The sequence below is a fragment of the Brassica napus genome, chromosome A1, assembly GCF_020379485.1.
Source record: "Brassica napus cultivar Da-Ae chromosome A1, Da-Ae, whole genome shotgun sequence".
NCBI classification, from domain to species: domain Eukaryota; kingdom Viridiplantae; phylum Streptophyta; class Magnoliopsida; order Brassicales; family Brassicaceae; genus Brassica; species Brassica napus.
Window position 1 is genome coordinate 15,212,682 of NC_063434.1, and position 27,560 is coordinate 15,240,241.

Consider the following 27,560-nt stretch of genomic DNA (forward strand, 5'->3'; position numbering starts at 1 on the left):
AGTACGGAGAGGGATGCGGGGAACATCGATGATACAGGATTGCTCGAGAATTTGAAATCCTCATCCTCGTATAAGAATGGAAGAAGGCGTAGAGCCCCTTTGGGTTTTCAAAGCAAGAAGGCGGAGTTCCTCTGTCGAGGATCTCCAAAGGTTCGCAGATGACCCATCTCACTCACAGAGACAACGTTCTGGTCCGAGGAAACGTTCGAAAGGCAGTACACACAAGGGTAATGGTTTGGAGGGGTCCAAAAATTCCTCCCGACATCATCCATGAAGACAATCAGTTGGAACTATCGAGAGATAGGGAACGACCTCATAGTTCGACGACTTACGGAGATGTGCCAGAAGCATCACCCATGACTTGTGTTCTTTTCTGAAACGAAGAACAAGAGGCTGATGTTGCAAAACATTCAGGCCGACTTAGGATTTGATCATTTGTTTACCGTTAAGCCACTTGGTCTCAGCGGAGGTTTACCACTTTTTTATATGGATGAATTTCAAGTTAATGTTTTATTTTCGAATAACAGAATGATTGACATTGAGGCAGCCATTGATGGAATAAAGGTTTTTATGACGTTTGTTTATGGAGACCCTGTATTAGAACGTAGAGACCAAGTTTGGGAATGTCTTACGTGTTTCTCAACAACGAGAACTGGACCGTGGTTTATGATAGGAGATTTTAATGAAATCACTTGTCATAATGAAAAGGAAGGAGGGAGACAACGTTCTGACATCTCTTTCTTACCGTTTAAGCAGATGCTAAGTGACTGTGGAATGCTGGAGTTCCCATTTACTTGGAACATGCGATCCTGGGTAGGAAAGAGAGTAGGAAGGACAACTGTTAGATGCCGTCTAGATAGAGCTGTTGGAAATGAGGATTGGCATGAGAAGTTCCCTCATTCGGGTGTAAAGTATATGAGGTTATGGGGATTGGGTCATCGTCCGATCCTAGCTGATATTCTCACTAAACCAACGAGAAGATCGAAAAAATTCAAATCCGATAAACGTTGGTTGGATAATGAGAAACTAAGGCAAGTAATTTTGGAGGACTGGAAATCTCCAGATCTTCCTCATGATGAAAATATTATGGAGCATATATAGAGTTGTAGAAAAGCATTAAGCCAGTGGAGGATACAACATAATGTGAACTCAGCAAAACAAGTGGAGGAACTTAAAGAGAAGGCCGAGGGTCAGTACTCAAATGATGATGCTACAACCCAAAAAATATCAGTTGCTTTAAAGGAACTATCTGAGGCTCTTAAGGCATAGGAGATATTCTGGAAACAAAAAAAGTCGGATCTTTTGGTTAAGAGAAGGCGATAGAAACACAAAAATTTTCCATGCTCTGACAAAGCAAAGGAGAGCGAGAAATAAAATCACACAGCTTTTAGATGCAAATGGAAATATTGTTGAGGATGAGGAATGACTGATAGCCATTACTACTAGTTATTTTAGGCAAATATTTGAATCCTCTAATCCAGAAGACATTGAGGAAGCACTTTCAGAGGTATCCACTACGATTACTGAGTCAAATAATGTGGATCTTACAGCTCTGGTCACTGAATGAGAGATAAAATTGGCACTATTTTCTATGCATCAAGAGAAAGCTCCAGGACCAGATGGGATGACAGTCATATTTTATCATAAATTTTGGGATATTGTAAAGGAAGATTTAACTCATATGGTTAATCAATTCCTTTTTGAAGGATCGATGGCAAGTGGACTAAATTATACAAATATTTGCCTTATCCCGAAGAAAACCAGAGCGAATGAGATGTCTCAGTTCTTCCCCATTAGCTTGTATAATATTAGCTACAAGATAATCTCTAAGGTCTTATGCCAGAGGCTGAAGAAATTTCTTCCAGACATGATCTCAAAAACCCAGTCATCCTTTGTTGCTGGAAGACAGATCTCAGAGAATATTATGATTGCCTAGGAAATATTTCATGCTCTGAGAACAAAACCAAGTGGACGTAATAAAAGGATGGCCATTAAGACGGATATGAGTAAGGCGTATGATAGGATGGAGTGGTCGTTCATTGAAGCTTTTATGCGGAAGATGGGATTTTCGAAAACTTGGATTGAATGGATTATGCTATGCATCACTTCGGTTAAGTACAAAGTTCTTATGAATGGTCAACCAAGGGGAAATATTGTTCCCAGGAGAGGTCTAAGACAAAGAGATCCTTTGTCTCTTTTCATCTTTATTCTATGCACAGAAGCACTCGTTAGCCTTCTTAATCATGGAGAGAACCAAGGGAAGATAACGGGTATGCGCGTTACACGCGCGTGTCCCTCGGTATCACACCTTCTCTTTGCTGATGATAACCTTTTCTTCTGTAAGGCGGAGTCCCGTGAATGTGAAGAATTGATGAAAGTAGTGAGGAAATATGGACAAGCCTCAAGTCAATGTATCAATTTCTACAATTCCTCTCTACTCTTTGGTAAGAGGATTGGAGCAAATGTTAGAAACCAGATCAAAGATTCGCTTGGAATACAAAACGAATGAGGTATGGGGATGTACTTAGGAATTCAAGAGGATATTAGTAGATCTAAATGTAAACTTTTTGCATTTCTCAAGGATAAATTGATAAATAGAGTGAACGGATGGACAAGTAGATGGCTCTCAAAAGGAGGAAACGAAGTTGTGATTAAGTCCATCTTGCTAGCTCTCCCGACATATGTTATGTTTACATTTCTGCTACTGCTGGAGATATGTGAAAATCTCACAAGTGCCATTGCACAATTCTGGTGGAGTTCAAATCCCCCAAAGAGAGGAATTCATTGGGCCAAATGGGAAAATATATGTTTCCAAGGGAGGAGGGCGGGATTGGTTTCCGTATGATCAATGAGTTCAACCTGGCTTTACTAGAAAAACAACTATGGAGGCTAATTCAATACCCTGATTCGTTAGTGGCTCGTGTGTTGAAGGGAAGGTACTACAGAATGAGTTCTCCTTTGAGAATAGTCCTTGTAAGCAGCCCATCCTATGTGTGGACCAGTATTTCAGCTGCTCGAAGTCTACTGCTATTGGGAATGAGACAGAAGATACATTATGGATATGAGGTCAAGGTGTGGGAGGATCCTTGGATCCCTACTACACCAGCTAGCCGGCTCGCCCTTCAGCCCCAGTTTTGCACTCGAACATGAGAGTCAACGACCTTATTGATCAGGAATCGAAGGAATGGGATGTTCGACTACTGGAGGATTATGTTGCCCCAGCTGATATACCTTTCATAAGAAGTTTGGCAATAAGCTCAGCTCACCGTCAAGACACATTCTGTTGGAACTACACTAAAAATGGCCAGTACACGGTTAAATCTGGATATTGGGTAGCTCGGAACTTATTAACGGCTGAAGAAGAGAAGGAAGTACTGGAGTCCAGCATAACCAAGCTTCAAGCTTTTGCTTGGACGATAGAAGCGCCTCAGAAAATATGTCACCTTATATGGCAATTGATAACAGGTCATGTGGAACTAACGAGAAATTTGACAAGGTGTAATATGAGATGCGATAACTATTGCTCGAGATGTGGAGAACCAGAAGAGTCTGTTACTCATGCCATCCTCGAATGCCCACCAGCTCTACAAGCTTGGTCCCTATCAGCAACATCAACATGTCCAAATATATTTCCGGTGCCAAGTGTCTATGCTAATATGAATTATCTATTCTCGAGAAAGAACAGCATTGTCGAGCTAGGATTAGACCGGGATTCTTATCCCTGGATAATCCGATATATTTGGAAGGCCCGAAATGACAAGCTCTTTAGGGGGATAGACAAGGATCCACTGGAACTAGTTCGTTATGCAGAAAGTGAGTGTCAAGCATGGTTCAACGCAAATGAGATGGTGTCACCTATTCCACAAGATCACATTATTGAGGAACCCAAGTCTTAAGCTTGAGTAATATATGCATGATAGATGGATCTTGGACATCTACATCACAATTCAGTGGCTATGGATGAGTTTGGATGGATATCTTGGAGAAGGTTCAACTTATGGGGACTCAAAATTACCTAAGACGAGATCTGCCTTGCATTCAGAAGTGGAAGCACTATGATGGGTGATGGAGAGTATGCTTCAGCATTCAACATGTCAGAGGTTTGGGACGGATTGCAAAGATTTGATCGCCATGATTAAGGAGCTCCATGCTTGGCCAAGCTTCGCAATATAATTGGAAAGGATAGAGACTGAAAATATGTTTTCCGGACTTCAAGATCATTAATATTCCACGAGTTGGACTCTTTAGCTAAGACTGCGAGGTGTTTCTATAGATATCTATGTTTTATTGGTTGTTATATTCCGGTCTGGCTACCAAGACCATCTCAAGTTTGAGTAATAGAACAGCCTTTCGTTATCAAAAAACAAAAAAAAAGATGGCAAGTAACATCACGGATTTTAACCCAAGGGAAATGAAAAGATAATCGAGCAAATGATTATGTTGGACAGTTTTATAACGAGTGATCTGCTGACAACATGGATGTCGTTGATCTTACTGGAGGACGCAATTACCTAACGGAAGGCTGGTGCCATTACAAGGGGCTAACGGAATATGAATCCCTCTGACGGCCGCCAAGGCCTCAATCACGGCTCCACCGGAGTCAGTTTCCAATGGCGTAGTGGCTGAGGACGGAACAGGGTCAAACTCGTACACGAAACGGCCGAAACAAAGTGAAGCGAAGAATAAAGTTACAAAAAGAAGTGAGAGTGGTTGGAAGATCATTCTGTAAGAAGACATATATCTGAGTTGTGTATGAGGGTAACTATTTTTGTTTGAATTTGATGGATAACAATTATTATGATGCACGGCTCATGTATATAGTATATGCGTTTATGGATTAGGAAGGAAGATGTGCTAATGCGGGTAGATGATGGACGAATAATGTTTGGTTAGATTATATGAAGTTGATGAGATATTTTAGCGCCAAGGGGAGTTGGTCACAGTGTATATGTATATTATACAGTAAAAAATCTATAAATTAATAATGTTGTGATGTGATATTTTCTTAATTTATAGAGTTATAAATTTATAAAAAGTTTCCTTTTTAATATTTTTTCAATTATTTATAAATTAAGAAAATAGTTGATTTTACTGTATATACATTAATTAAATTATAGAAATTTGACTTTCATATTTATTATATTATTTGGTTTATATTTATGTTTGATAGAATTAAAATGTGGTTTTAAATATAATTTTAAAATGTATTATCAAAATATATTGAAATTTTAAGAAAAATAGAGATAATTTGATTGTGAATATAAAACCAACAATATAATGTTTAGTTTTTTACTTATATAAAATGTATATATATATACAAATTATTAATTTATGATTTAAATGGGACCATATATTTACATAAGACTTTTCTGAAAAATATGATCTTATAATTTTATCGATTTGTGTCATATTTTAAATTGGCCCATTTCGGGACCGAGAAAGTTTATTAATCTTTTATATATTAATTAAGAAACATTACAACTTCTTTTGTAGCAATGTGTCATCATTAGAATGATTCTTAGAATCCTTTAAAAAATAAGTTGGTCCATCTAATCATACAATAAGTTTTTTTATTAAATTAACCATAAATTTATTATTAATGTTCTTTATTATTAATCCTAAGAGAAATAAAAATTTGATAAAATTTAGTGTATCAAATAGGAAAAAAATATTGCTTGGATTAATAAAATTTATATGTTTGCACCAATTTAATTATATATATAATAGTTACTGAATTGTAATTATTAAATATTTATTCTATTAAAACAGTAGTGTGACCAATTGATAAAATTAGGATTTAACTATTATTTCAACAATACATATATTTTTTATATGATAACCACCGCATATACACACCACGGTATGACAGTTACGTACTTTTCCAGACGAGTTGATCGTTTTCCCTGTAACCAGTGGGACCCACTCCATTCTACTACTTTTCCTTTATTGTTGTAACTAAATTATTTAACCCACAAATTATTTTCTCATGACCAGAAATACAAATATAGTATTTTTCTCAAATCTGTTAGCTAAAAATACATACCATGGTCCATACCTAATTGACATTGTTACTATTTATTTAATAAATAGAGAACATGTCTACGTATGAATAAAAACATTTCAAATCTATAAATTTGTTGGTAACGTCCAAATCCGCCTAAAGCACACTACATTACTCAAATTACCAACTTTATAATATTTTCATATAGATGACCATTAGATTTATCTAGGTTTTTTTGGGTCAACCATTACCAGATCATGGTTCAATGAATTTTTTTTGGTTTTAACCGGATTTGGAGGAGTTTTTAAATATAAATTTTATAATTTAATCCAAAATTTGAGCTAAATTATATGCATATAACTCAATTTACCATTTTTAACGTGGATTATGATCAAATATCAAAATATCGCGAAAATATATTAAAATTATATTGTAAATTAAATTTAGAAAAATTTAGATCAATACAATAAATCAATATTTTGAGTATATAGGTCGTATTTAATCGGATCCATGGGCTAGACTTACGGATAGATGCTATATAGGTTTTCAAGTATTAATATTATTAATTACGTTAATAATTCAAAATGCTAAAAATGCAAAAATATCATGATTTTATTAAAACCTGATTACATATTTCATCATCAATATATATTCTATTAAAACAATTAAACATATTATAATCTGCACAATTATAATGCTTTCTTTGTAACATTTAAATGTAAATAATAATCAAAAATACAAATTTATATCAAATAAATTTGATTTACATCAAAATCTAGAATAGACAAATATGATTACAAAAAAAACCAGCATACGAGCATATATGATTACAAATATTCGAGCGTACGTTAGATCAACTTTTAAACTGATATTATTTTATAAAATAGATTTTGATTAAGATTTATACAAATATGATTTTAAAGAAAAACAAAAATATGATTACAAAGAAAAACACAAATATGAAAATTAAATTTCTAAAAATAAAATAAAAAATATACCCGCCCTTTTAAGGGAGTAATTTGGAAGCATATAATATATTATGTTAACCTACAATTTAATGAACAATGGAAGTATATGTAATTAGTCTAGTAAGAAGAGGGCTTTTAATTATAGGATGTTAGAATGATTATGGTGTTGCCACGTAAGAAATAACAATTATGTTGTTCATACTCAATCACTTTTTGCAAACATGGATTATTTATTTTGGAGGATTTCTCCAGAATTGGAAGATCATCAATTTGCATGGATCTTATGGTACATATGGAAGGAAAGAAATAACAAGGTCTTTAGTAATTGAGAAGTTTACTCCAACATTATACATTTTAGGACATATTACAAGAACCATATAATTTTTTTTTATTACTGCCTTTTATTTTAATACTCAGCATGCCATTTTATTACATTGTGAGAAAAAAAACATATTTACAAGAATGCCATTACTTTTCAATGCCACGTAAGCAAAAAATCGGCGCCATGTAGGAATACGCTGACATGTATTAATAAATCAGCCGTAAAGCGCTACAAACTTCATTACTGCTGAGTTATGGTAATTTTGCGGCTGAGTTAAACAACGCGGTTGACTTATGAGAAATTGGCTGACTTACGAACATAAGTCAGCCGTTTGTGATGGCTGATTTACAGTTTTCAGGCTGATTTATGGGATAACCGCTCATTTACGAACACAAGTTACGTCTGACTTATATATCGGCGGACTGATTTCTCGAAAATTTGGCTGAGATATAGTCAAGACATGGCTGAGTTATGTTTCGCCAACTGATTTAATGATCATCGCCGAGGTGAGTTACTAAATTTAAGGCTGACTTATGGGAGGTTGTTACGGCTGAGTTATATTTGATCCGCCGTAACTGGCTGGATTAACAGTAAACTCAGCTTAATTATAGCTGACTTATTAGCGAAAGATTAATTACTAGAATATCATTCATTTGACGGCTGATTTATTTGACGATACAGCTGACTTAAGATTTTTCATCCTAATTACGGCTGATTTTTTAGTAAAAGATTAATTACTGAAATAGTATTCCCGTTTCAGCTGACTTACGTTGTACTTGATGGCTGATTTATTTAGGCTGAGTTATGTGTTCGTTTGGTGACTACCTTACCGATTTTCCATGTCATCATCCATGTCATCAGCTCTTATTTGCCATGTCATTACTAATGTTACAGCAGTAAAATAAGGGTCTATGCTATTCTTCATTCTTCATCTTCTTTTTCTATCTTCTTCATCTTATTCTTCATTCTCTGAGATCTTATGGATCTAGTAATTATTGTTTCCGCAACTAGGTCTAAAAAAACATAGATTTAAAAAAATTGAAAATCTGAGACAGATCTACAGCAGTCGTCGTCGTTTTCAATGATGATCGGTTAAAGAAGAAGCTTCTCTCCTCCAATGCCATGTATGGTGGTCCCACATCCTGATACTCCCTCTCTCATTGTATTCGTCGTCTTTCAGAAGAAGAAAGACTCAATGAGAGAGAAATGAAGAAGGTAAGTCCCGCAAGTTGTAAGAAAAGGAGAGAGATGAACAAAAAAGTAAGAAAAGGAGAGAAGACGAATAAGATGATGAATTTGAAAGCTGATTTTATATTTTTGATGACTCAGATAGTGCGTCATCTGAATATGATAACTTTAGTTCATACAATGAGTCTCCAACACATACGTTATGGTTGAATTATGCATACATTAGGGCTGAGTTATGCATACGTTACGGCTGACTTATAGCATTCAGATATGTTACGGCTGAGTTATGCGTACATTACAGCTGCGTTATGCATACGTTACGGCTGAGTTATAATCAAATTATGGTTGAGTTATGCATACGTTATGGCTGAGTTATAGTTACTCTATAGTTTAGGTGTTTGAGGTTCAAATTTAAGAAAAGATTAAAGTTTTAATATCGTGTTCAGAGTTGAAGGAATGATTTTTTTTTCCGCCCAAAATACGAAACGTCGCGTAACAAGTTAAACTTGACGGCTGACTTATAGGAACGTTACAACTGAGTTATGAATACGTAACGACTGATTTATAATCAAATTATGGTTGAATTATGCATACGTTATGCATGGGTTAGGGTTTGAGGTTCAAATTTAAGAAAATATTAAAGTTTTAATATTGTGTTCAGAGTTGAAAGAAATATTTTGTTCTCGCCCAAAATACGAAGCATCACGAAAAAATTACCCTTGACGGTTGACTGATAGGAACGTTACAGCTGACTTATGCATACTACAACTGAGTTATACATACTTTACGGCTGAGTTATGCATACGTTACAGCTGAGTTATTATCAAATTAGGGTTGAGTTATGCATATGTTATGGCTGAGTTATGGTTACAATATGGCTTTGTCATAATCAAATGCTGAGTTATGGTAATAATATGACTTTGTTATAACCAAATCCACCAAAAAAGCTTCTAGCAGGCTCAAGATTCATCATCCAAACTTAAATTGAATTTAGAAACCAAAAGAGAAACTTAAAAAATGAGTCTATAGATTAGGAATCAAGAGACAAATCAGTCGCATAAACAACATAGATCTAAAAACTCAAAAATCTAAGACAGATCTATTGCAGTGGTTGTCGTCTTCGATCATGGTCAGTTAGAGAAGAAGCTTTCTCTCCTCCAGTCTCATGTATGGTGATCCGACATCTTGCTGCTCCCTCTCTCTTCGGATTCGTCGTTTTGCAGAAGAAGAAAGAGTTAAAGAAACAAAGATGAAGATGCTAAGTCACATCAATTGTAAGAAAATGAGAGAATGATTTTAGCCTTTAGATTTCATTTAATCAATGACCATAAATTGTGTGGCTTGGAAAAGAAAGATTAACCAATAAGAAAAAAAAAGGTGAGGTTAGACAAAAATATAATTTTAAACCCTTAGATTAAAATCAATCAATGGTCATGAAAAAAACAATATAAATTGTAATTTAGTTATTTTCTATTTGTTTTAAAAATTGCTTAAATTTAAAGAATGTAATTACGGGTTTAAATCAAAATTTAAAATGCAATTTAAAAATTAACGATTAATTTTATTAAAAATGAGTAAAATTTGAGTTTAACTCTAAACTATAAACCTAAACTTTAAACCTAAACCTTAAGCTTTAAATAATAAAAAAAATCAGATTTAATATTCAAAGATAAACTTTATAGTTTTTATAAATTTATAATTCTATAGTTTAGGATTAGAGGATTAGATTTAAGAAAAAATTAAAGTTAGAGTTTTGTAAGTAAGAATTGTATAAGTGATTGTAAGAGAACATATATCTCAAGATCAAGTTAAAGTCTCAACTTGAAAATTCAAGAAACTATACACATTCAGTTGATTTATATTCACTTGATATTGATAAGATGATCTTCAATATATTTTTTTAAAGTACTTGAACTCAGTTTTCCGATTTTAGGGTATGTTTGAGGTATGGCTGAGTTATATAAACGATACGGCTGAGTTATCTAAACGACACGGCTCAGTTATATAAACATTTTCTGATTTTAGGGTATGTTTGCGGTATGACTGAGTTATATAAATGACACGGCTGAGATATATAAACGACATGGCTGAGTTGTGTAAATATGGTAAAAGTCAAATACAAAATACACGGGTGAGTTATATTTTTTACATAGAAAACCAAAAATACAAGTTTTCTGCACCATTTCGGTGATAACTCCTCTATGTCTCCAAGCTTCATTGAATTTCTCTGTGTCGTCTCTGCTGAATTTGTCACTTCTTTCCATCTCCTCCATTCTCTTCTTGTTCAATCTTCTCTTTCACTTAGATCTGAAAAAAAATTAGATTATCCAAATATGGGTTCAAATCACAAACAAACTTAAATGAATGCATCCCAAAATTGCTAATTTGGGTGTTTTTTAGAATGTATTTTCCTTTTCTCCTCAGAATGCACATTTCTTATAACTAGGTTTTCGGAGATTGGCGGGAAGTAACTCAGCCAGAACTACATATTAAACCAGTCGTAAAAGAAAAGTAACTCAGCCACAACATAAATTAAAACTCAGCCACAAACTCGAAAAACTTAGCAGAGAATATGATTTCGGGCGATTGCAGCGAAGAAGATTTTGTAGAAACACTTGCGGCGAAGACGATTCCGGTGAAGACGTTATTGGAGAAGAAAGTTCGAGAATTTTGAACGACAAACAACAATATCAACTCAAAAGATTAGGGATTAAGCGACGAACGTTGAAACTTTTGATTTTTTTTTCAACACATGAAGTTTAGTTACAAAGAGGATTCATTGTCTTTTTTTTCTTTTGATCAAAATAATTACAGTTATTAATGACGTGGATATAATAATTATGGATTTGTTGTGTAAAAATAGTCTCAATTAAAAAAACTAACCAAAGGCCTTAGTTGTAATTCACTATGGGTATACAAACATTCTAATAATTTTTAAAAGATGTATGTTATTCTAGTCATATCTCAACTTTTCCATAACATTCTAGTAATTTTCTCTTAGTAATTTGGACATGAATCCTAGAGATACTCTCAAATTGGCAGAAACAGAGTCTTTACTTTGGGCGGAGGCGCATATCTCACTAACACAAGGAATCGAGCAAACTCGATTACCAGTACAAGCGATAGTACCGTATATCCCAGGCCGATAGTGTTTTACGGAGGGATTTACTTTCAGGACAAAGGTGGTATAGTACACTGAATGGTTTTGATGGTTTAATGGGAGCGAGTAATACAAAAGCGAGTCAATCGCCACATCATTCAGAGATGAAAGCGCTTATTTGAGCAATAGAGTGTATGAGAAATATAAGATAGTTTATTGTTATATTTGCAACAGATTGTTCTCAGTTGGTAAAGATGGTTTCGGAATCAGAAGAATGGCCAGTCTTTGCTAGTTATTTAGAAGATATAAAGGTTTTGAAGAGACGTTTTCATAGTTCAGAGGTCATTCATGTACCACGGACGCAGAATTTAAAGGCGGACAGTCTTGTACGCAGTGCACGAAAGCAATCGTTTGGTTTGCAGAGTTTACATGATTCTGTTTATATTGCTGACGAAAAAAAACATATGAAGCCAAAGGTAGTTTATAATAATGCTCCTAAAAGAATAATAAGGGGATAATAAAATCTTATGAAACTTTACCTATGTACAACACAAACAATTTTTTTATAATAAACATTTTGTACGCTCATTATTTTATTTTGTCATTTTAAGTATTTTTACACAGATTAAAAAACTATTAAATTTATTATTCTATCAGTTGCATTATTTGATTATGGAACTAATAAACTACAAAAAATAAGTAAAATTAAAAAAAAAAAAAAAATTCAAACAAGTGCTTGAAATACAAAAGGACATTAAGAATTTTCTCAAACTCTAAAACGATAACTAATATAAAAAGAAAAGAGTACTAGTTATCCCACTATATAAAAGAAGCTATTTTTAAGCTTCCTAAAGCTATCCACATGGTCAAAATAATCAGGACCAATCAAAGTGACATGTCATTGTGGACTAGGCTTGGATACAAAAATTAAGTTAACCTTTGCATCCCATTTAAACCATTTCGCAGTCCAACCTAAAATCTAATTCTCAAAAATCTAAAAATCACTCATCCTCCCCCTAACCTAAACGCCGTCTCATAATGGTTTCCAGAAGCTGATAAGATCAAAGATTCAACTAGACAAAGCAAGCAGCTTGAGGAACCAAAAGTTATGGATTGGCGTTGTTTTATCGGCTTTTTCAGTTCAAGTTTATTTTGTGAAGAAGAGTATTTGTTGCTTGGGTCATCTTCTTGCATTTTCATGCGATTGAGTTTGTAAGTCTCAGAAGCATCTTTACGGTTTGTTTTCTGATGGAATGTACTGTTTCATAATTGCAATGCGTACTTCTTTTCATTATATATGGATGAGATGAGATGTGACCGAATAAATTTCGAAACATGATTCAATTATCTCCATATTTATTATGTGTGATTCATGCCAGATTGGTTAAAGACATTGACTGTGAAGCTCTCCTGAATTTTAAGTAAGCAATTAAATGACTATAAACAATTTGTGGTCTGATTTATTATATGCTAAATTTTATACATATGAACTTAGTAAATAGTTCTTTTTTTTGCCACTGAGGGGACATAGACAACATGGGAGCAGAAATAAATGTTACCCTCATCTCAGAGGCTAGGGGTTCCTCAACGATTCTTTGGTGTGGTAAGATACTTTTCTTTAAAAGTTACCTGGAGTCACTGTAGTTGGAATCACATTATTATTTCCTAAAGTTCGATGCTTATGTCGTCATTACATATGTTTCTTTTAAATTGATAACCTCTTACTTTTCATCCCTAAAGCTTAGAATCTGGGCCTTTAGAGGATATTCAGAATCGGATACATGATGCGCTGGAGGAATTTGCAATAACGGGTAATTGCCACATTAGCACTTATTTTTAAGCATCTGACACTATTTTGGTGGCGTATATAAGTTAAAAGATAGTGAATTATTTTCCAACATTTGTAGCCAATAATGACTTAGATCTCATACAAGAAAGAAAATGCCAACTTGGACTTTTCAGGTGGCTCTTATATCTATGTCTCTCGAAAGACATGTCTCTTAGCTGGAACAGAGGATGTGCACTTAGGTTATAAATTATAGGACTGGGCCGAGGGATAGGCCGCAACGTTGGGTTTGGAGGATTGCAAGGAGAATGTTGACAGAGATGGTGGCGATGACATAAGTTAAAATGGCGGTAAAGAGAAGAAACATGTGGTGTTGGACTCCAACAAAAGTTAAATATTTTAGGATGTTTTTTAACCAGTATTCAACTTCTGAGCAGCCACTGATCGATATGTGTAAAAGCGAAATCGTAGACCTGTGTATGTGAAAGAGAAAAAAATAAGCAGTTGAAGAATCAGGTGGAAAAATAAGGGATACTTTTATGCAACGATTGTTATTTTCAGATCAGCTTTCTCTATTTGTAGCAGAGAATATAAAGACAAATAAGTTTTGAAATAGTGGCCATTTTTAGTGTAGAGAAACAAACATTCGTTGTCATCATCGTATGAGTTTTTATTTTTGATCAGAAAAAGAGAGAAAATAACATTTGAGGTCATCATTGTGAAATCCAATTAGGATTTCTCCTCTGTTTTTGGGGATTGTTATGAAACTAGGGTATGCTTCTGATTTTCATAGCTCTCTTTAAATCTTTAAAAAATTATTCTAAGCTTCAAAACAAGAAACACTGCAGTTTTAGTGTGCATAATTGTTTGCTTGGTGACATATTCTTTGATTGTTTTGGGCTGAAATATAAACCCAACATATTGTGTTGTTCCATTTAGTTAGGTAATTATATATATGTTTTACGATGTTATCGTTGCAACTATGTTGAAACTAAGAATGAGATATTTGATTAGATAGGAATTATATACTTTCATTCAATACAGCCAACATTAAAAAGACTAAAGGATTTAGTTATTTCTTTAAGAAATTTTTTTTTCAGAAAACATTTATACCCAGTCTGGTTCATCTTAATTTTCAGATTATTAATGGTTATACTACATTTAATTTTTTTTTTTATGTTTGGTTCACTCAAAGTAAATTATTTAATAAGATAGGGTATAAAACTCAAGTAAAATTATGTTAGAACTATAATAATTTGTTAATTTATAACACTATTAATCTATAAAATATTTTCAAATAGTATGAGCAAAATTTTCAACAAATTGTTTTTATAAAAAAGTTCAACAAATGCTTAAAATAATTTACAAAAATAATTAGTAAAACACTAAAAATTAAAGAAAATTTTATTATAAATTAAAAATCTAATATAAAATAAAACAAATATATATTATAAAACATCATTTGTTGTTACATAATACATACTAAGACAATATTGAAAATATTTGTATATTACTTAAATTATAAATTTTAATAATTTTATCACATTACATTTGATTTTCAATTGATTTAGTTTGGAGGTGGGTGTAGTAATTTATTATCGTGAGAAATTAGTTATTATAATAATATTAAAATCTGATACTCTTAAAAATATGAAAAATATTAATTATTCTTACTTTAATTTTTTTCAAATATATCAAATTGAAACAGAAATCAAATAGAAATATAAATCATTACATTTTCTTTAGTTTTCTGATTTAATAATTTTGTATTCTTTAACAAAACAATTTTAGTGGTTTTTCACTTCAAACCAACAAAATTTAGCGAAGTTTAAAATATAATTTTAGAATAAAAACATATAATACTTATTATTTTCAATATAAAGTAAAATTTCAAATATTTTGTAAAATTAAAATACAATACACTCAAACATAAAATAATTTTAGTGCAAATTCACCTGCCCGTAGGGCGGGCCAAACCCCTAGTGGTGTGTAAAGATAAGTAGACAACTCTAAAGTTAAGAGATTAAATAAAAGAGCCAAGCAAGTTAATAGATGACTAACATAACAATGTATGAATAAAAGAAGAATACAAGTTTCAATTAAACCTTCCTACAAATAGAGAAAGGCAATTAAGAAAGAACCAGGAATGTTGGAACAGAGATAAAAATTACACAAGCACCTCACGAAATCTTAAGTTTCCACTTCAATTTCAAAACTTTATTAACTTCCACAACATGCAGACTTCTGGGTGGCTTGCCCGGCTCCAGATGCCTGGTCCGTTTGGCTTATCTTGATCGTGGCAGGCTGCAATTGACGAAACAAAACATGAAACAATGCGTTTGAATGACGATAAGTAACAACGCAAGCAGAGATGTGACAAACCTCAGCCCTGGAGTCAGTGTCAGAAAGCCTCTGTTTTATGTCCTTGCCAATGGAGAAGAAAACTTCTTCCACGTTTAGGTTTGTCTTGGCACTCTGCAACAAGACGCATATAGATACAGCTACGTAAACAAGCTAGTTGACGGAAGCTGCATTATCTAAGATTGAGAGAATTGTTTAGACTTACAGTTTCGAAGAACTTAATTCCGTACTCATCAGCAAGCGCCTGACCTTTGGCTGTAGGTACAGCCTGAAAGTAGCAAGAAACTATGTTATTATTTAGGACCAGCCGTGAATCATAAAGTGGGATAAGAGATCATACCCTCTTGCTTTCGTCCATGTCAGCCTTGTTCCCTACCAAGATTTTGTTAACATTATCTGAAGCGTGCTGTTCGATATTCCGAATCCAGTTCCTTATGTCTGCAAACACGTCGAGATATGATGACCCTTTTGACTTAAGGATTTTTTTTTATAAAAAGAAGCCGCAAGTGAAAGGCTTTAAAGGAGGAGGGGGGTTTTACTGTTGAAGGAGGACTCGTCTGTGACATCATACACTAGTAAAATGCCCATTGCCCCACGGTAATAAGCTATCAAAATGCAAAAAAAAAAAAGGACAAGTAGATATGGTCAGAAAAAGATAGAACACAGATCAAGTATACAAGACCAAGCAAACTAATCAGCCAAACAAAGCAAAATTAGTGATCATAGCACCTGTAAGTATCTAGTATTTAGGTGCTCATCTCCTCAAGAGTATAACGAATTTGATCAGACTCTAAGTAATCAAATTTATATTTAAAAAAAATTAAAAAAAAAAAAGAGGAACTGACCAGTGGTGATGGTGCGGAAACGTTCTTGACCAGCAGTGTCCCAAATCTGGAGCTTGATACGTTTGCCATCAAGCTCAATGGTTCTTATCTTAAAGTCAATGCTACATCAAAAAGGCAACAGAAGGAGACTCCATGAGATTAAAGATAGAGATGAAAGGGTTTAGAATCTCAGAAGACAAACCCAATGGTGGTAATGAAGCTAGTGGTGAATGAGCCATCCGAGAAACGTAGGAGGAGGCAACTTTTGCCCACACCTGCAACCAACCAAAGTAAACGTGAGCAACGATCACGCATCAACATCAGTCATGTTCGTTTGGTTGCCACAGTTTTCGGCGTCGGCGTCAATGAAAATAGTTGTTGTTCGTTTCGTAGACGCCGACGCAGTTTTAATCGCAGACGCAGATTTTTTTGGCGATCGACGCGAAGACGCAGCGTTTAGAGGACACAGTACCAACGTCAATAAAACGAACAAGAGTTTATTAAAAAAATTGACGCCCACCAAACGAACAGCACTATCTATGATCAATTTCATCAGATGAATAAAACTCCGAAACATCATCATCACACTAAATAGATCGATTCAGTAGGAGATGAATCGGTTCAGGACCATGTGCGAGGATCCCGAGAAACAAAAACATGGAGGAAACTGAGATATGACGTACCGCTATCTCCAATCAAAAGAAGCTTTATGAGATAGTCGTAATCGGCTCTGGCCCTAGCCGGTGGAGCAGCCATCGATTCTAAACGAGAAAAAAAAAGCTTAGAGATCAAACCATATACATCTTTGTTTCATCGTAAACAAAAAACAAAATCTCCCTAGAAAGAAGAAGAAAACATTTACCGGAAGAAGAGAAGAGACCGATGTAATCGGAGAGGAGAAGCGACACCGAAGGATATGGCGGACTGCTATAATGCGCCACTCCCGATTTAGCTTCTCGGCGTCTTCTTCTTCTCTACTTTTGTCTCTGCTTCGCGTGCACGATAGAATACCACGCGCACGTTACCACTGTAACCGAATAGGAGTGCACAGAAAGAGAGAAGGATTCTTCTTTCTTTTGGAAGGCCTTTAAAGGCACGAAGCCTCATGGGCCCTTTGTTAATTACTTTAATCAAAATCAGATAGCTGGACCAACATGTCTTCAAAATATAGCATACTTGGGATTGGCCCACCCTACGGACGGATAATTTATAATAAAATTAGTTTATATTAAAATATATTTTAATTTTATAAAACATTTGAAAATTATTTTAAATTTAATATAATAAATTGAAAATGAGGTTTTTACTATAGAATAGTTTGTGGTGTTTTTTTTTTCTTTTTGTTATTTTGCTATGATGACTTAATCTATTTTATTTTAATAATATTGTCCTATGGTTTTTGATTTATTGTTATGTGCATTTGAATTTTTCTAATGGAAGATGTTAAATCCCTTATATATTAATTGAGGAACATTTGAAAAGATGTAACCTCAATTTTGTATTAATTAAAAGAGGCCCCAATGCATAGGTGGCACTCAATTAGGTAGTCAATTACATTCAATTGAAAAATAAGTAGGTCCACATTCGATTTTTATATGTTGTTAGATACATAAGTTGGTCAAACTATATGATATAATGATATGATATGATATTTTCTTTCCTTAAATAAAACCTACGGAATTACCATAAATGACTAATATATATATGACAATTAATGATTTAAATAATAAAGATTTGATAACAATTTATATCTCCTCCATCATTTTTTGTTTGATTTTATATTTTTAAAATAAATAAAACAATCAAATTAGCTATAAAAGTAAAATTTAGATTTTTTCGTATATGTTATATTTTGAATTTTTAAAAACGACAATAAATGACTAAAACTATTAAAATTATTATGTTAAAAATTAATGATCAATGGTTTAACATTTTTATTATAAGAAGATACACATGATTTTAAAACCATATGAGTAAAAAATATCATTTAATAATAAAATAAATATATAATAGATTAAACACTATATACCATAAGATAACATAAATATTTTAATATTAAAACTTTCAATGAATTTTCAAGAACATTTATAAATTATAAACTTATTAAAGATTTCATATTGAAAATTTTGTTATCGATGATTTAAATATTTTTTTATAAAACGATATGAATGATCATAGAACCGTATGATTATAAATTCTTATTTAATAAATAACTATATAAAATATACTATTCTTAGAAAAATAGGTTGATCTATCTTAACTTATATTACACTTTTTATTAAACTAACTATCGAATTGATAAATAATGTACCAAAAAATGTTTTGCACTTTCCTTAAATAAAAGCTACGAAATTATCTAATATGATTAACATATATGTGAAAATTAATTATTATGAATAATAAATATTTGATAACAATTTTGTGTATCTTAGTTATTTTTTAAATTTTATATTATTAAAAGATATTAAAAAATTACATTAAATATATAATAAATACATTTATATTTTTTCTTATATGTTATATTTTGAATTTTTCAAAACGTCTATAAATTATTAGAAATTTGAAGATCCTCACTCTGAAATTTTTGTGATCAATAGATTATTTTTTGTCATAATAAGTTATAAATGATCATAAAATTGTATTAATATGAACTTTTATTTAATATTATAAGAAGATACACATGATTTTAAAACCATATGAGTAAAAAATATCATTTAATAATAAAACATATATATATATAGATTAAACTATATACCATAAGATTACATAAATATTTTAATATTAAAACTTTCAATGAATTTTCAAAAACATTTATAAATTATAAACTTATTAAAGATTTCACATTGAAAATTTTGTTATCGATGATTTAAATATTCAGTTATAAAACGATATGAATGATCATAGAATTGTATGATTATAAATTCTCATTTAATAAAGGACTATATAAAATATACTATTCTTAGAAAAATAGGTTGGTCCATCTTAACTTACATTATATTTTTTATTAAACTAACTATCGAATTGTTAAATAATCTACCAAATTTTTTTTTTGCACTTTCCTTAATTATAAGCTACGAAATTACCTAATATGATTAACGTATATATGAAAATTAATTATTATGAATAATAAATATTTGATAACAATTTTCGTATCTTAGTTCTTTTTTTTAAAATTTTATATTATTGAAAGATATTAAAAAATTACATTAAATATATAATAAAAATATTTATATTTTTTATTATATGTTATATTTTGAATTTTTCAAAACGTCTATATATTATTAGAAATTTGAAGATTCCCACTCTGAAAATTTTGTGATCAATAGATTATTTTTTTTGTTATAATAAGTTACAAATGATCATAAAATATAGCACATATGAATTTTTATTTAATAAATATTCAAACTAAATAATATATATATATATATATATATATATATATATATAAATACTAATGATTTAAAGCAACAAGATTAGCTGATCAATTTAGTCGTCCAGCTGAAATCTTTCAAAAGTATGTGAAAGACTAAAGTCAAAACAAATATGGATTTAGAATAGTAATTATATTTTACTAACCGAAATACCGAAAAAACCGAACCGAACCGAAACTAATCCGATATCCGGATTGAACACCCCTAATCCAAATGAAGCCAAACTATTGTTTCATTTTCCAAAATATAATAAAAATAATAACTTAATCCCCGCGCAAGGCGCGGGTCTTATCCTAGTTGTTTAATATTATGGATTATACTTGCATGTTGACTATTATTTTAATGCAAATCAGTAAATGGATGTCGGTAATATGTTAAAAGAAATTGAATCCCTTAAAAACTTTATTATTTTAAAATGGAGAGAGTGAAGCTAATATTTGCCCAAATAGAAATATTCAATCTGTAAATTTTAATAGAACGCAATTTCTCATTCATCTGTATAATATAAATAGGGTCGGGTTGGAGCTCATTGTTTTAAAACATTTGAATGGAACACAACATATAAAGGGCTCCCAATTGTTTTTAAAAAATATTTCTATATATTAATCCATATATAAAATACATAAAAAGGTCTTTTCTAAGGTAAATAAATTTTTGATAAAATGAAATAAAGAATTTTTTATTATTCATTTAGATAATTATTTTTGTATAATTTTCATATTGCTTAGAATATTATAATAAACTTTAAAAAAAAAATTGGAATGCGACATCGTTTACTCAGGTTCGGTTTTGAATTGTCGATTTCACTGTTTTCAGTGTTCCAAAGTAAACACAGACGTTGTTCGACACATATATCATGGAAGGATGTTTTGATGTGTTATCTAGCTATTGTATCGGACCTTGGTATGTTTTAATTATTGTTGCTTTGCAATTGCCGCTATTCTAGTTTGTCTCCTTTCATAACATCAAAATGCCGTAGAGGTAAAAGGCATTTAGATATGAATTTTTAGAAACCAAGTGAAGAGACGAAATCAGTGTTGTTTGATGGAAATATTCTTGTATGTCTTTGACATTGTAAGTTTATGTGTTATCGGTGTTAAGGCATCTAATCACTATTAAATCCATGTATCTGGTTAGTGAGTTGAGAGGATGATCCGAAAAACTGAGAATTTCCATATTTTTGTAGACCAGATTGTCTTAAGCGGCCTTAGCTAACACAAATTGAATGATATTTTGGATGGTGGCCCCTGATGTTTAACATGCTCGTGATATGATTTCAGTATGGATATCTTGTAGCTTTTAAGACTTAAGAGGGGATATTTTTCGAGTCATTTTTTGTATTATTTTCAAGTGATGTGATTGTGGTTACTGATGGATGGATGGGTTGGATCTTTAAACATTGCAGAGTATAGTAGTATCATTTAGGCGATTGCTTGTAGTTTTCGAAAAATTATTCCGACTGTTGTTAACATTGTTCTTTTTTTTCTTGTCCATTCCATTCACTCTTTACTTGTTCCCACAATATCTCTTTGTGGATCACCACCAAGTCTAAGAGTAGTAGCGTCTTGTATGATGTATACAAAAATCAGAGCATTCTTTTTTTTCTCTTAATTTGATTCTTCCTCTGGCTTACTTGCTAATCTCCCACAGCCTTGCAGTATCTTACCATGATAATTCTTTTCTCTATTAAAAAACTATAAACAACACAAAGATCAATTAAAAGATCAGCTTCAGAGAGATTAAGAGCTCTAGAAGGAGAAGACTATTGATAGTTGTTCAGCTCCTTTAGTAGCAAGTTTGTCCTTCATTTATGTCGGTTATATTGATACGTTCCATGTAATCTGCAGCATCAGGGACCATCATACTGAAGAGGTCGTGGGTTTCTGCACATGAATAACAAAGTGGCTAATGTGCACCTGAAGAGGTCGTGGGTTTCTCTGTGTTCTGTCTCAAAGCCTGTTACAAACTATTTAAACATTACTAACAACTGAGAAAAATAAAAGGCAACATTATTAAGCATGCATCTTTTTGATGTTTTTGTAAACAAAATAGAAACTGCTTACTCGGATGAATTGTACGTCTGCCAATTTTAGTAGGTAGGGCACCAGATTTCCACTTGTTTACATGACTTTTAGAGTTGGTCATTGTTGCCATGTCACCATTTAAACCTGCAGCTAGGATGTGGAATTAGTGTTGTGGTCAGAGTGGCAGTGACTTACATATGCATAATAACAATTGAATTTCAGTGTGAGAGATCCGCAAGCTTGGTAACCAAGGAAGTGACATATAGCATTGAATTTATTGCCTTTGCAGGTGCCTTCTTTCTCTTAAGTTTCAAATATTTCATTTCTTAGGCAAGAGTGTTTGTAGATTATGCAAACAATTTTGAGTATTCGGATATCAGTATTGGAAATGAACATAAATCATTTAGAAAACATGGAGACTTACCAAGCGCTTATTCATTTCAGTAAGTAATATAGGTCAAAAGCTTTCCCGTCTGAATCTGGAAAGGAAGGAAAAAAACATCTAAGATTCCAAATTTCTTTTTGCAACATATTATCTCCAACATTTATTTGTTTCTTCTTATTATTCTTTTTCTTACCTGGGATAGCTAAGCGGAATCATCAGAGTCAGGATGGAGAAGCAGCTGGAACCACAAAAATAAGTATCTTGTAAGATTCCATACTTATTTGCTTTGGTGTAAAACTAAGAGAAGTCTCATGTCAAGAATTCAAACCTGTTTGTGAATGGAGGACGAAATTCAATAAAGCAGATGACCAAAGTGAGAACTGAGTAGAAATCTTAACAGCAGCTACACTGTGCCTAAGTAGCCCTTGAATTTCCTGAATAACAAAAAGATAGCATAGACATGAGATATAATACTAAAACGAACATCTTATTATTCGAGAAAGACGAAAGATAGCTAACAGTTGTAAATACATATGTTTACAATATCAAATCATTACCTTTAAGATAGCGTATAATTCTCCATATTGTTTCTTGTCTGCTGCCAATAAAAAGTATACATGACTACATAACTTTTCATATAAGTTTTCGTTAATGAGACCTTGTCCTGCATCACATATATGGTTACTACCTTCTCCTAGTATCACCTGAGAGAACACTATATTATAGATGTATACATTAAAGTAAATTCATATTTATAATATAGTTTTTTCTATTTTAAGAAAAATATATAAATATAAATATAAAATTGAGTTGGAAATGGTCTAAACTAGCTTTATCTTACTTTTCTTTATTTTATTATAGAACTTAGAAATTAAATAAATAATATTTACTAAAATCTTACAAATCTGAAAATAAACTTGAGGGAAGATATACATTGATATGTTATGCTAGATAATTTCTGAACATTTTATAGTAGACTGTAAATCATCATTTCATGTTGAAATTCCAATAATGATGGAGAGCTTTCTGGTAGATGTCACCAATAGTCAATTGACAACATGAAAATTACAAGATATTATGCATGTGTGATCTTCTTATTTGATAATTATACAAAAGGTTATTCATTCAGACTGAGTTTTAAGATATATTTGTCTTGCGGACAAGCCATTTGACTTTTGAATTTTGATGTTACATTTCAAATGGCACATTGTACATCTTAAAGTTTGATTGGTATGATTTTAAATGTATATAAAAGCTCAGATAAATTTGTGGACTCTCAACAAAGATCTGAAAAATATAAGACTTTAGGAGGATGCCATCGATATTGAATTTAAAACAACAGTTAATAAGAGTAAGTTGAAAGTTTTCTTCCACATCGACTGTAGCTTGTGGACAAACAAACTTTTAAGATTTTACCAAAACACAACTATGATACCAAAACTTCTTCTACAGCTTCTTAATTAACAGGGCCCGGGCCTACCTACAGATGCAACTATGATACATTTGATTGAGGAAATATAATGTGCCACGAATTGCAACAAAACTGTAGTCACCAATTTTGCTTTGATCGCTCATACGCGACGACGAAGAAGAACACATATATTCTGTTTCATTACCAGTATACAGGGCCAGGTGTGGAAGATTAAGGCTCCGAGCAAGATGAAGCATTTTCTGTGGCAAACTATTTTGGGTTGTGTGGCCACGGCAGAGAGACTCACGTATAGACATATGGGCACCGATATGAGTTGTCCTAGATGTGCTGGCCCAGTGGAGTCGATAAATCATTTTATTTTTGAATGTCCTCCAGCTTTTCAGGTGTGGACTTTATCGGACTACCCGTCCCTTCCGGGTTACTTCCCGAGTACTTCCATATATCAAAATATGAACTTCCTATTTTGGAAGAGAAAAGAGGTGGCTCCCTTGAGACCACAATTCGATACCTTCCCATGGATCTGTTGGTACATTTGGAAGGCGAGGAATGATAAACTATTCAATGGGAAAGAAGTATCCCCAATTGATATCCTTCAACATGCATCCCTGGAGGCAGAATGTTGGAGAAAAGCAAACGAAAAAAAGGTAACAAACGAAGAGCAGGAAGACCCTCCACCTACTGAGACTGAGGCAGTGCCCCCTTGGATGGCCCAAATCCCTACATGCCAAATTGATGCATCATGGATTAATAATGGCAGCGTTAGTGGATTAGGGTGGAGTCTTAAGGATCAAATGGGCATAGAACTCTTCGGATTACGTGCATGCCAGAGGAGCCTATCTGCCCTGCATGTGGAGATGGATGGTCTTCTTTGGGCAGCCTCTTGTATGAGAGACATGATGATAAACCTCGATACGGTTCGAGACGGACTGCTCGGACCTAGTGGATATGATAATAAACCCGGCGGAGTGGCCAGCCTTCGCAACAGAGATCGAAGTTTTTCAGAGAATACAAGAGGGCTTCGAGAATGTGAGTCTGTCTCATATTTCTCGGAGCCGTAATAGTCGGGCAGATGCGCTAGCAAAGGATACAAGGACCAGAGGCTACCTGTTTACCCATATAGATCAGACCCAGATAGATGGAAGTGCTCTTAGAAGAATCGGCTCGTCTACTATTCACTTGATCTAATTTTAGATGGGTTAGGGAAAAAAAACTGTTTCATTACCTTTGTAAATCCATTTGGGTATTTTCTTGTATTGTAATTTTACACTCAAACTATGATTAACTTAAAACAAAAAAAAAAACAATATCGTTTGCCTTTTCGATTAAAATAAGCAAATAAAAAGCGTAATAAGTATTGGAAATACAATGTGAGGTGAAGGTGAGGACCGTTGAGGGGAAGGAATCAAAACCTCCAGAACAATGCATGTGTTAACTTTCCCTTTTCTGGTGTTTTGTACTGAAATAATCAGGGGGAGTATATTTCCAAAAGAGTGAAATAACAGTTGAAGTAAGACGCAAGCAGGTGCAGTTACTTTTGGTAGTGTGTACTGCAAGCAAAATGTATTAAATATTAATTTAATATACATACACGTAATGTATCCATACACACACATGTAAGGTCTATGATTATGTACGCCTAAAACTAAAATCCTTTGCTAAAATTTGGAAAATCCTTAAATGTTTCTCGGAATGCACGCGCTTCTTGCTTAGTTTTTTTTGTTATTAACTTAAACAGACTCATCAGACTCTATAAACCAAAATGTTAACTTTGCATCCATGTAAATGACGAAAAACGGTTATTTTCTAGCACTGTGTGCTAGACTATCCTGTAAATTCTCATTCCGAAGTATATGAATGATCTCTGAATTGAGTAAACTTGTCTTCAAAATCTTTAGAATATTAATAACTGCTTTGTGAATACATAATCTTACATTTACAGAGATAAAATAATATTAAGAATATAATAGTAATATGTATGTAAAAAGCGAGTTAAATAATTTTTGTAAGTTTTATTTCAAAAACAAGAACAAAAAAATATAGAAAATAAAATTCATTTTGAGTTACATGTAATATCTGCACTTAATCTTTTTTTTTTCTGTATAATGGTGAACTTTTTTGATAAGTTATGTTGATTATAAAACTATTCAGTCATATATTACTGATTGAATAGTATCTCTAACCAGTTGCTCAAAAAAACATAATATCTCTAACCTTTTCCAACATATAAGAACTATCCATAAAGTATCCCCACATGTCTTTGGTACCAAAAGATGCTGCGTAGATACGAGTGCGAGATTGAGTTTGACACACACTGATCGATATAACTATATACATATGAGTGTGTGTTGATAATGAGAGAGGAGAAAGAAAGCAAAAGGGTTGAAAAAGAAGACCACATGCTGAGGGATCATATCACATGCTCCTTAACCCCACTTTCCTTCTCCGTTTCCCTCAAGCTTCTTTGTTTCTTCTTTATTCACTCCTAAATATACACACATAGAGCTCTTTGATGGTTGACAAAAAAAAAAGAGCTCTTTGATAAAAAAAAAAACACATAGAGCTCATATAGAATCACATATTGCCAACACATATATATACACGTATACATATTTGCCAAACCTGTATGTACATACTTACAATGGTTTGGTGGCTAATAAACTATAACCATTTTCCCCCTACAAATTCCAAGGACATTAATTGTGGTCTAACATAGATAATTGGTTTTACATAATTAGTTTATTGAATTTGAAGAGTTAGTAAATCTTAATTTTAATGTTTTGGAGATGTGTTAGAATAGGTGAAAATCACATTTGTTTGCTATGAAATGTAGACATGTCACTCCACGTTGTCATATTTCACTAAATGGCCACATTTGACCTTTCAAAGATTTACACAACTGTCTTTTTTTTTTAACGCTGATTTATTATGATATTACACTTATGAGAAAGATTACATAGATGATTCGACAACCGACAATACTATCTGTTTTATGAGGATCTACGCCTAACTACATCACCTGAACCGTGCTACAAAGACCTACGCCAACTGGATTTATTTGCACCATATTGAATATCTCTTGTAAGTCTTTCTTCCATAGTTTGCACAATTGTTCTATTGAAAACAAAATTATAAAACGGTTGAGTTTAAAAATATATATTTTAAGGTTTAGTCCATAATCTCTAAATATATATGGTTCGCATTATTTAAGTTGAAAATTAGGAAAAACAGCCCGTTAGTTACTAACTAATATCTCAAATTTCAAATTTGAAAATTTAAATTTAAGTTAACGGGACAGAGCTAATTTAAAATTAAGTCGATAAAATCTAAAAAGGCTCCAACTTTTCCCCTTAGAACGGGAAGACAAAATTGTCTTCTAATCTGTCTGAATTTTGAAAAGGAAAAAAAGAAGAAGAATTGTCTTCTAATCTAATAGTATTAGTTTAATAACACAAAAGAATGAAAACAGTGGCTTAGTGATTTACGCGTAATTCAAGTAAACGATTTATTTGACGCCGTTGATAAAAACAAAAAGTGATGATCAAAATAAACCACTTAACCGAGAACCATTTTAAACCAAGCCAGATTATTTTCACAATTCTGTCTCAGCTAATACGCTTTCATAAAAATAACTAATCAAATTAGTAAAAAAATATTTAAATGTATTTTTTGTAATCTATACAAAAACTGAAAATATTAATTCGTCAAACCGGAACTGAAATCAGGTTGGTTAAACCGTGT

At 32.6% G+C, this 27,560-nt stretch overlaps 1 protein-coding gene and 1 long non-coding RNA gene across 3 annotated transcripts; one reads left to right on the plus strand and one right to left on the minus strand.

The window, feature by feature from the left end:
• The first annotated feature begins 10,349 nt into the window (after positions 1–10,349).
• LOC125607002 lies at positions 10,350–14,697 on the plus strand. Of its 2 annotated transcripts, XR_007338244.1 has the most exons (3): positions 10,350–13,182; positions 13,320–13,390; positions 13,542–14,697. It is a non-coding gene; the product is annotated as an uncharacterized LOC125607002 (long non-coding RNA). The 2 variants fall into 2 exon arrangements; XR_007338243.1 differs by having other exon boundaries at positions 10,350–13,390.
• A 696-nt stretch (positions 14,698–15,393) lies between these two features.
• Positions 15,394–17,672, minus strand: LOC106402771 (ras-related protein RABE1c). The gene is made up of 9 exons (XM_013843560.3): positions 17,413–17,672; positions 17,234–17,311; positions 16,753–16,825; positions 16,572–16,672; positions 16,266–16,331; positions 16,067–16,164; positions 15,932–15,994; positions 15,748–15,840; positions 15,394–15,669 (listed from the first exon to the last, which is right to left on the minus strand). Exons 2-9 carry the CDS (start codon positions 17,304–17,306, stop codon positions 15,586–15,588), a joined length of 651 nt encoding a protein of 216 aa, XP_013699014.1. The 5' UTR covers positions 17,307–17,311; positions 17,413–17,672; the 3' UTR covers positions 15,394–15,585.
• Between the last annotated feature and the right edge of the window lie 9,888 nt (positions 17,673–27,560).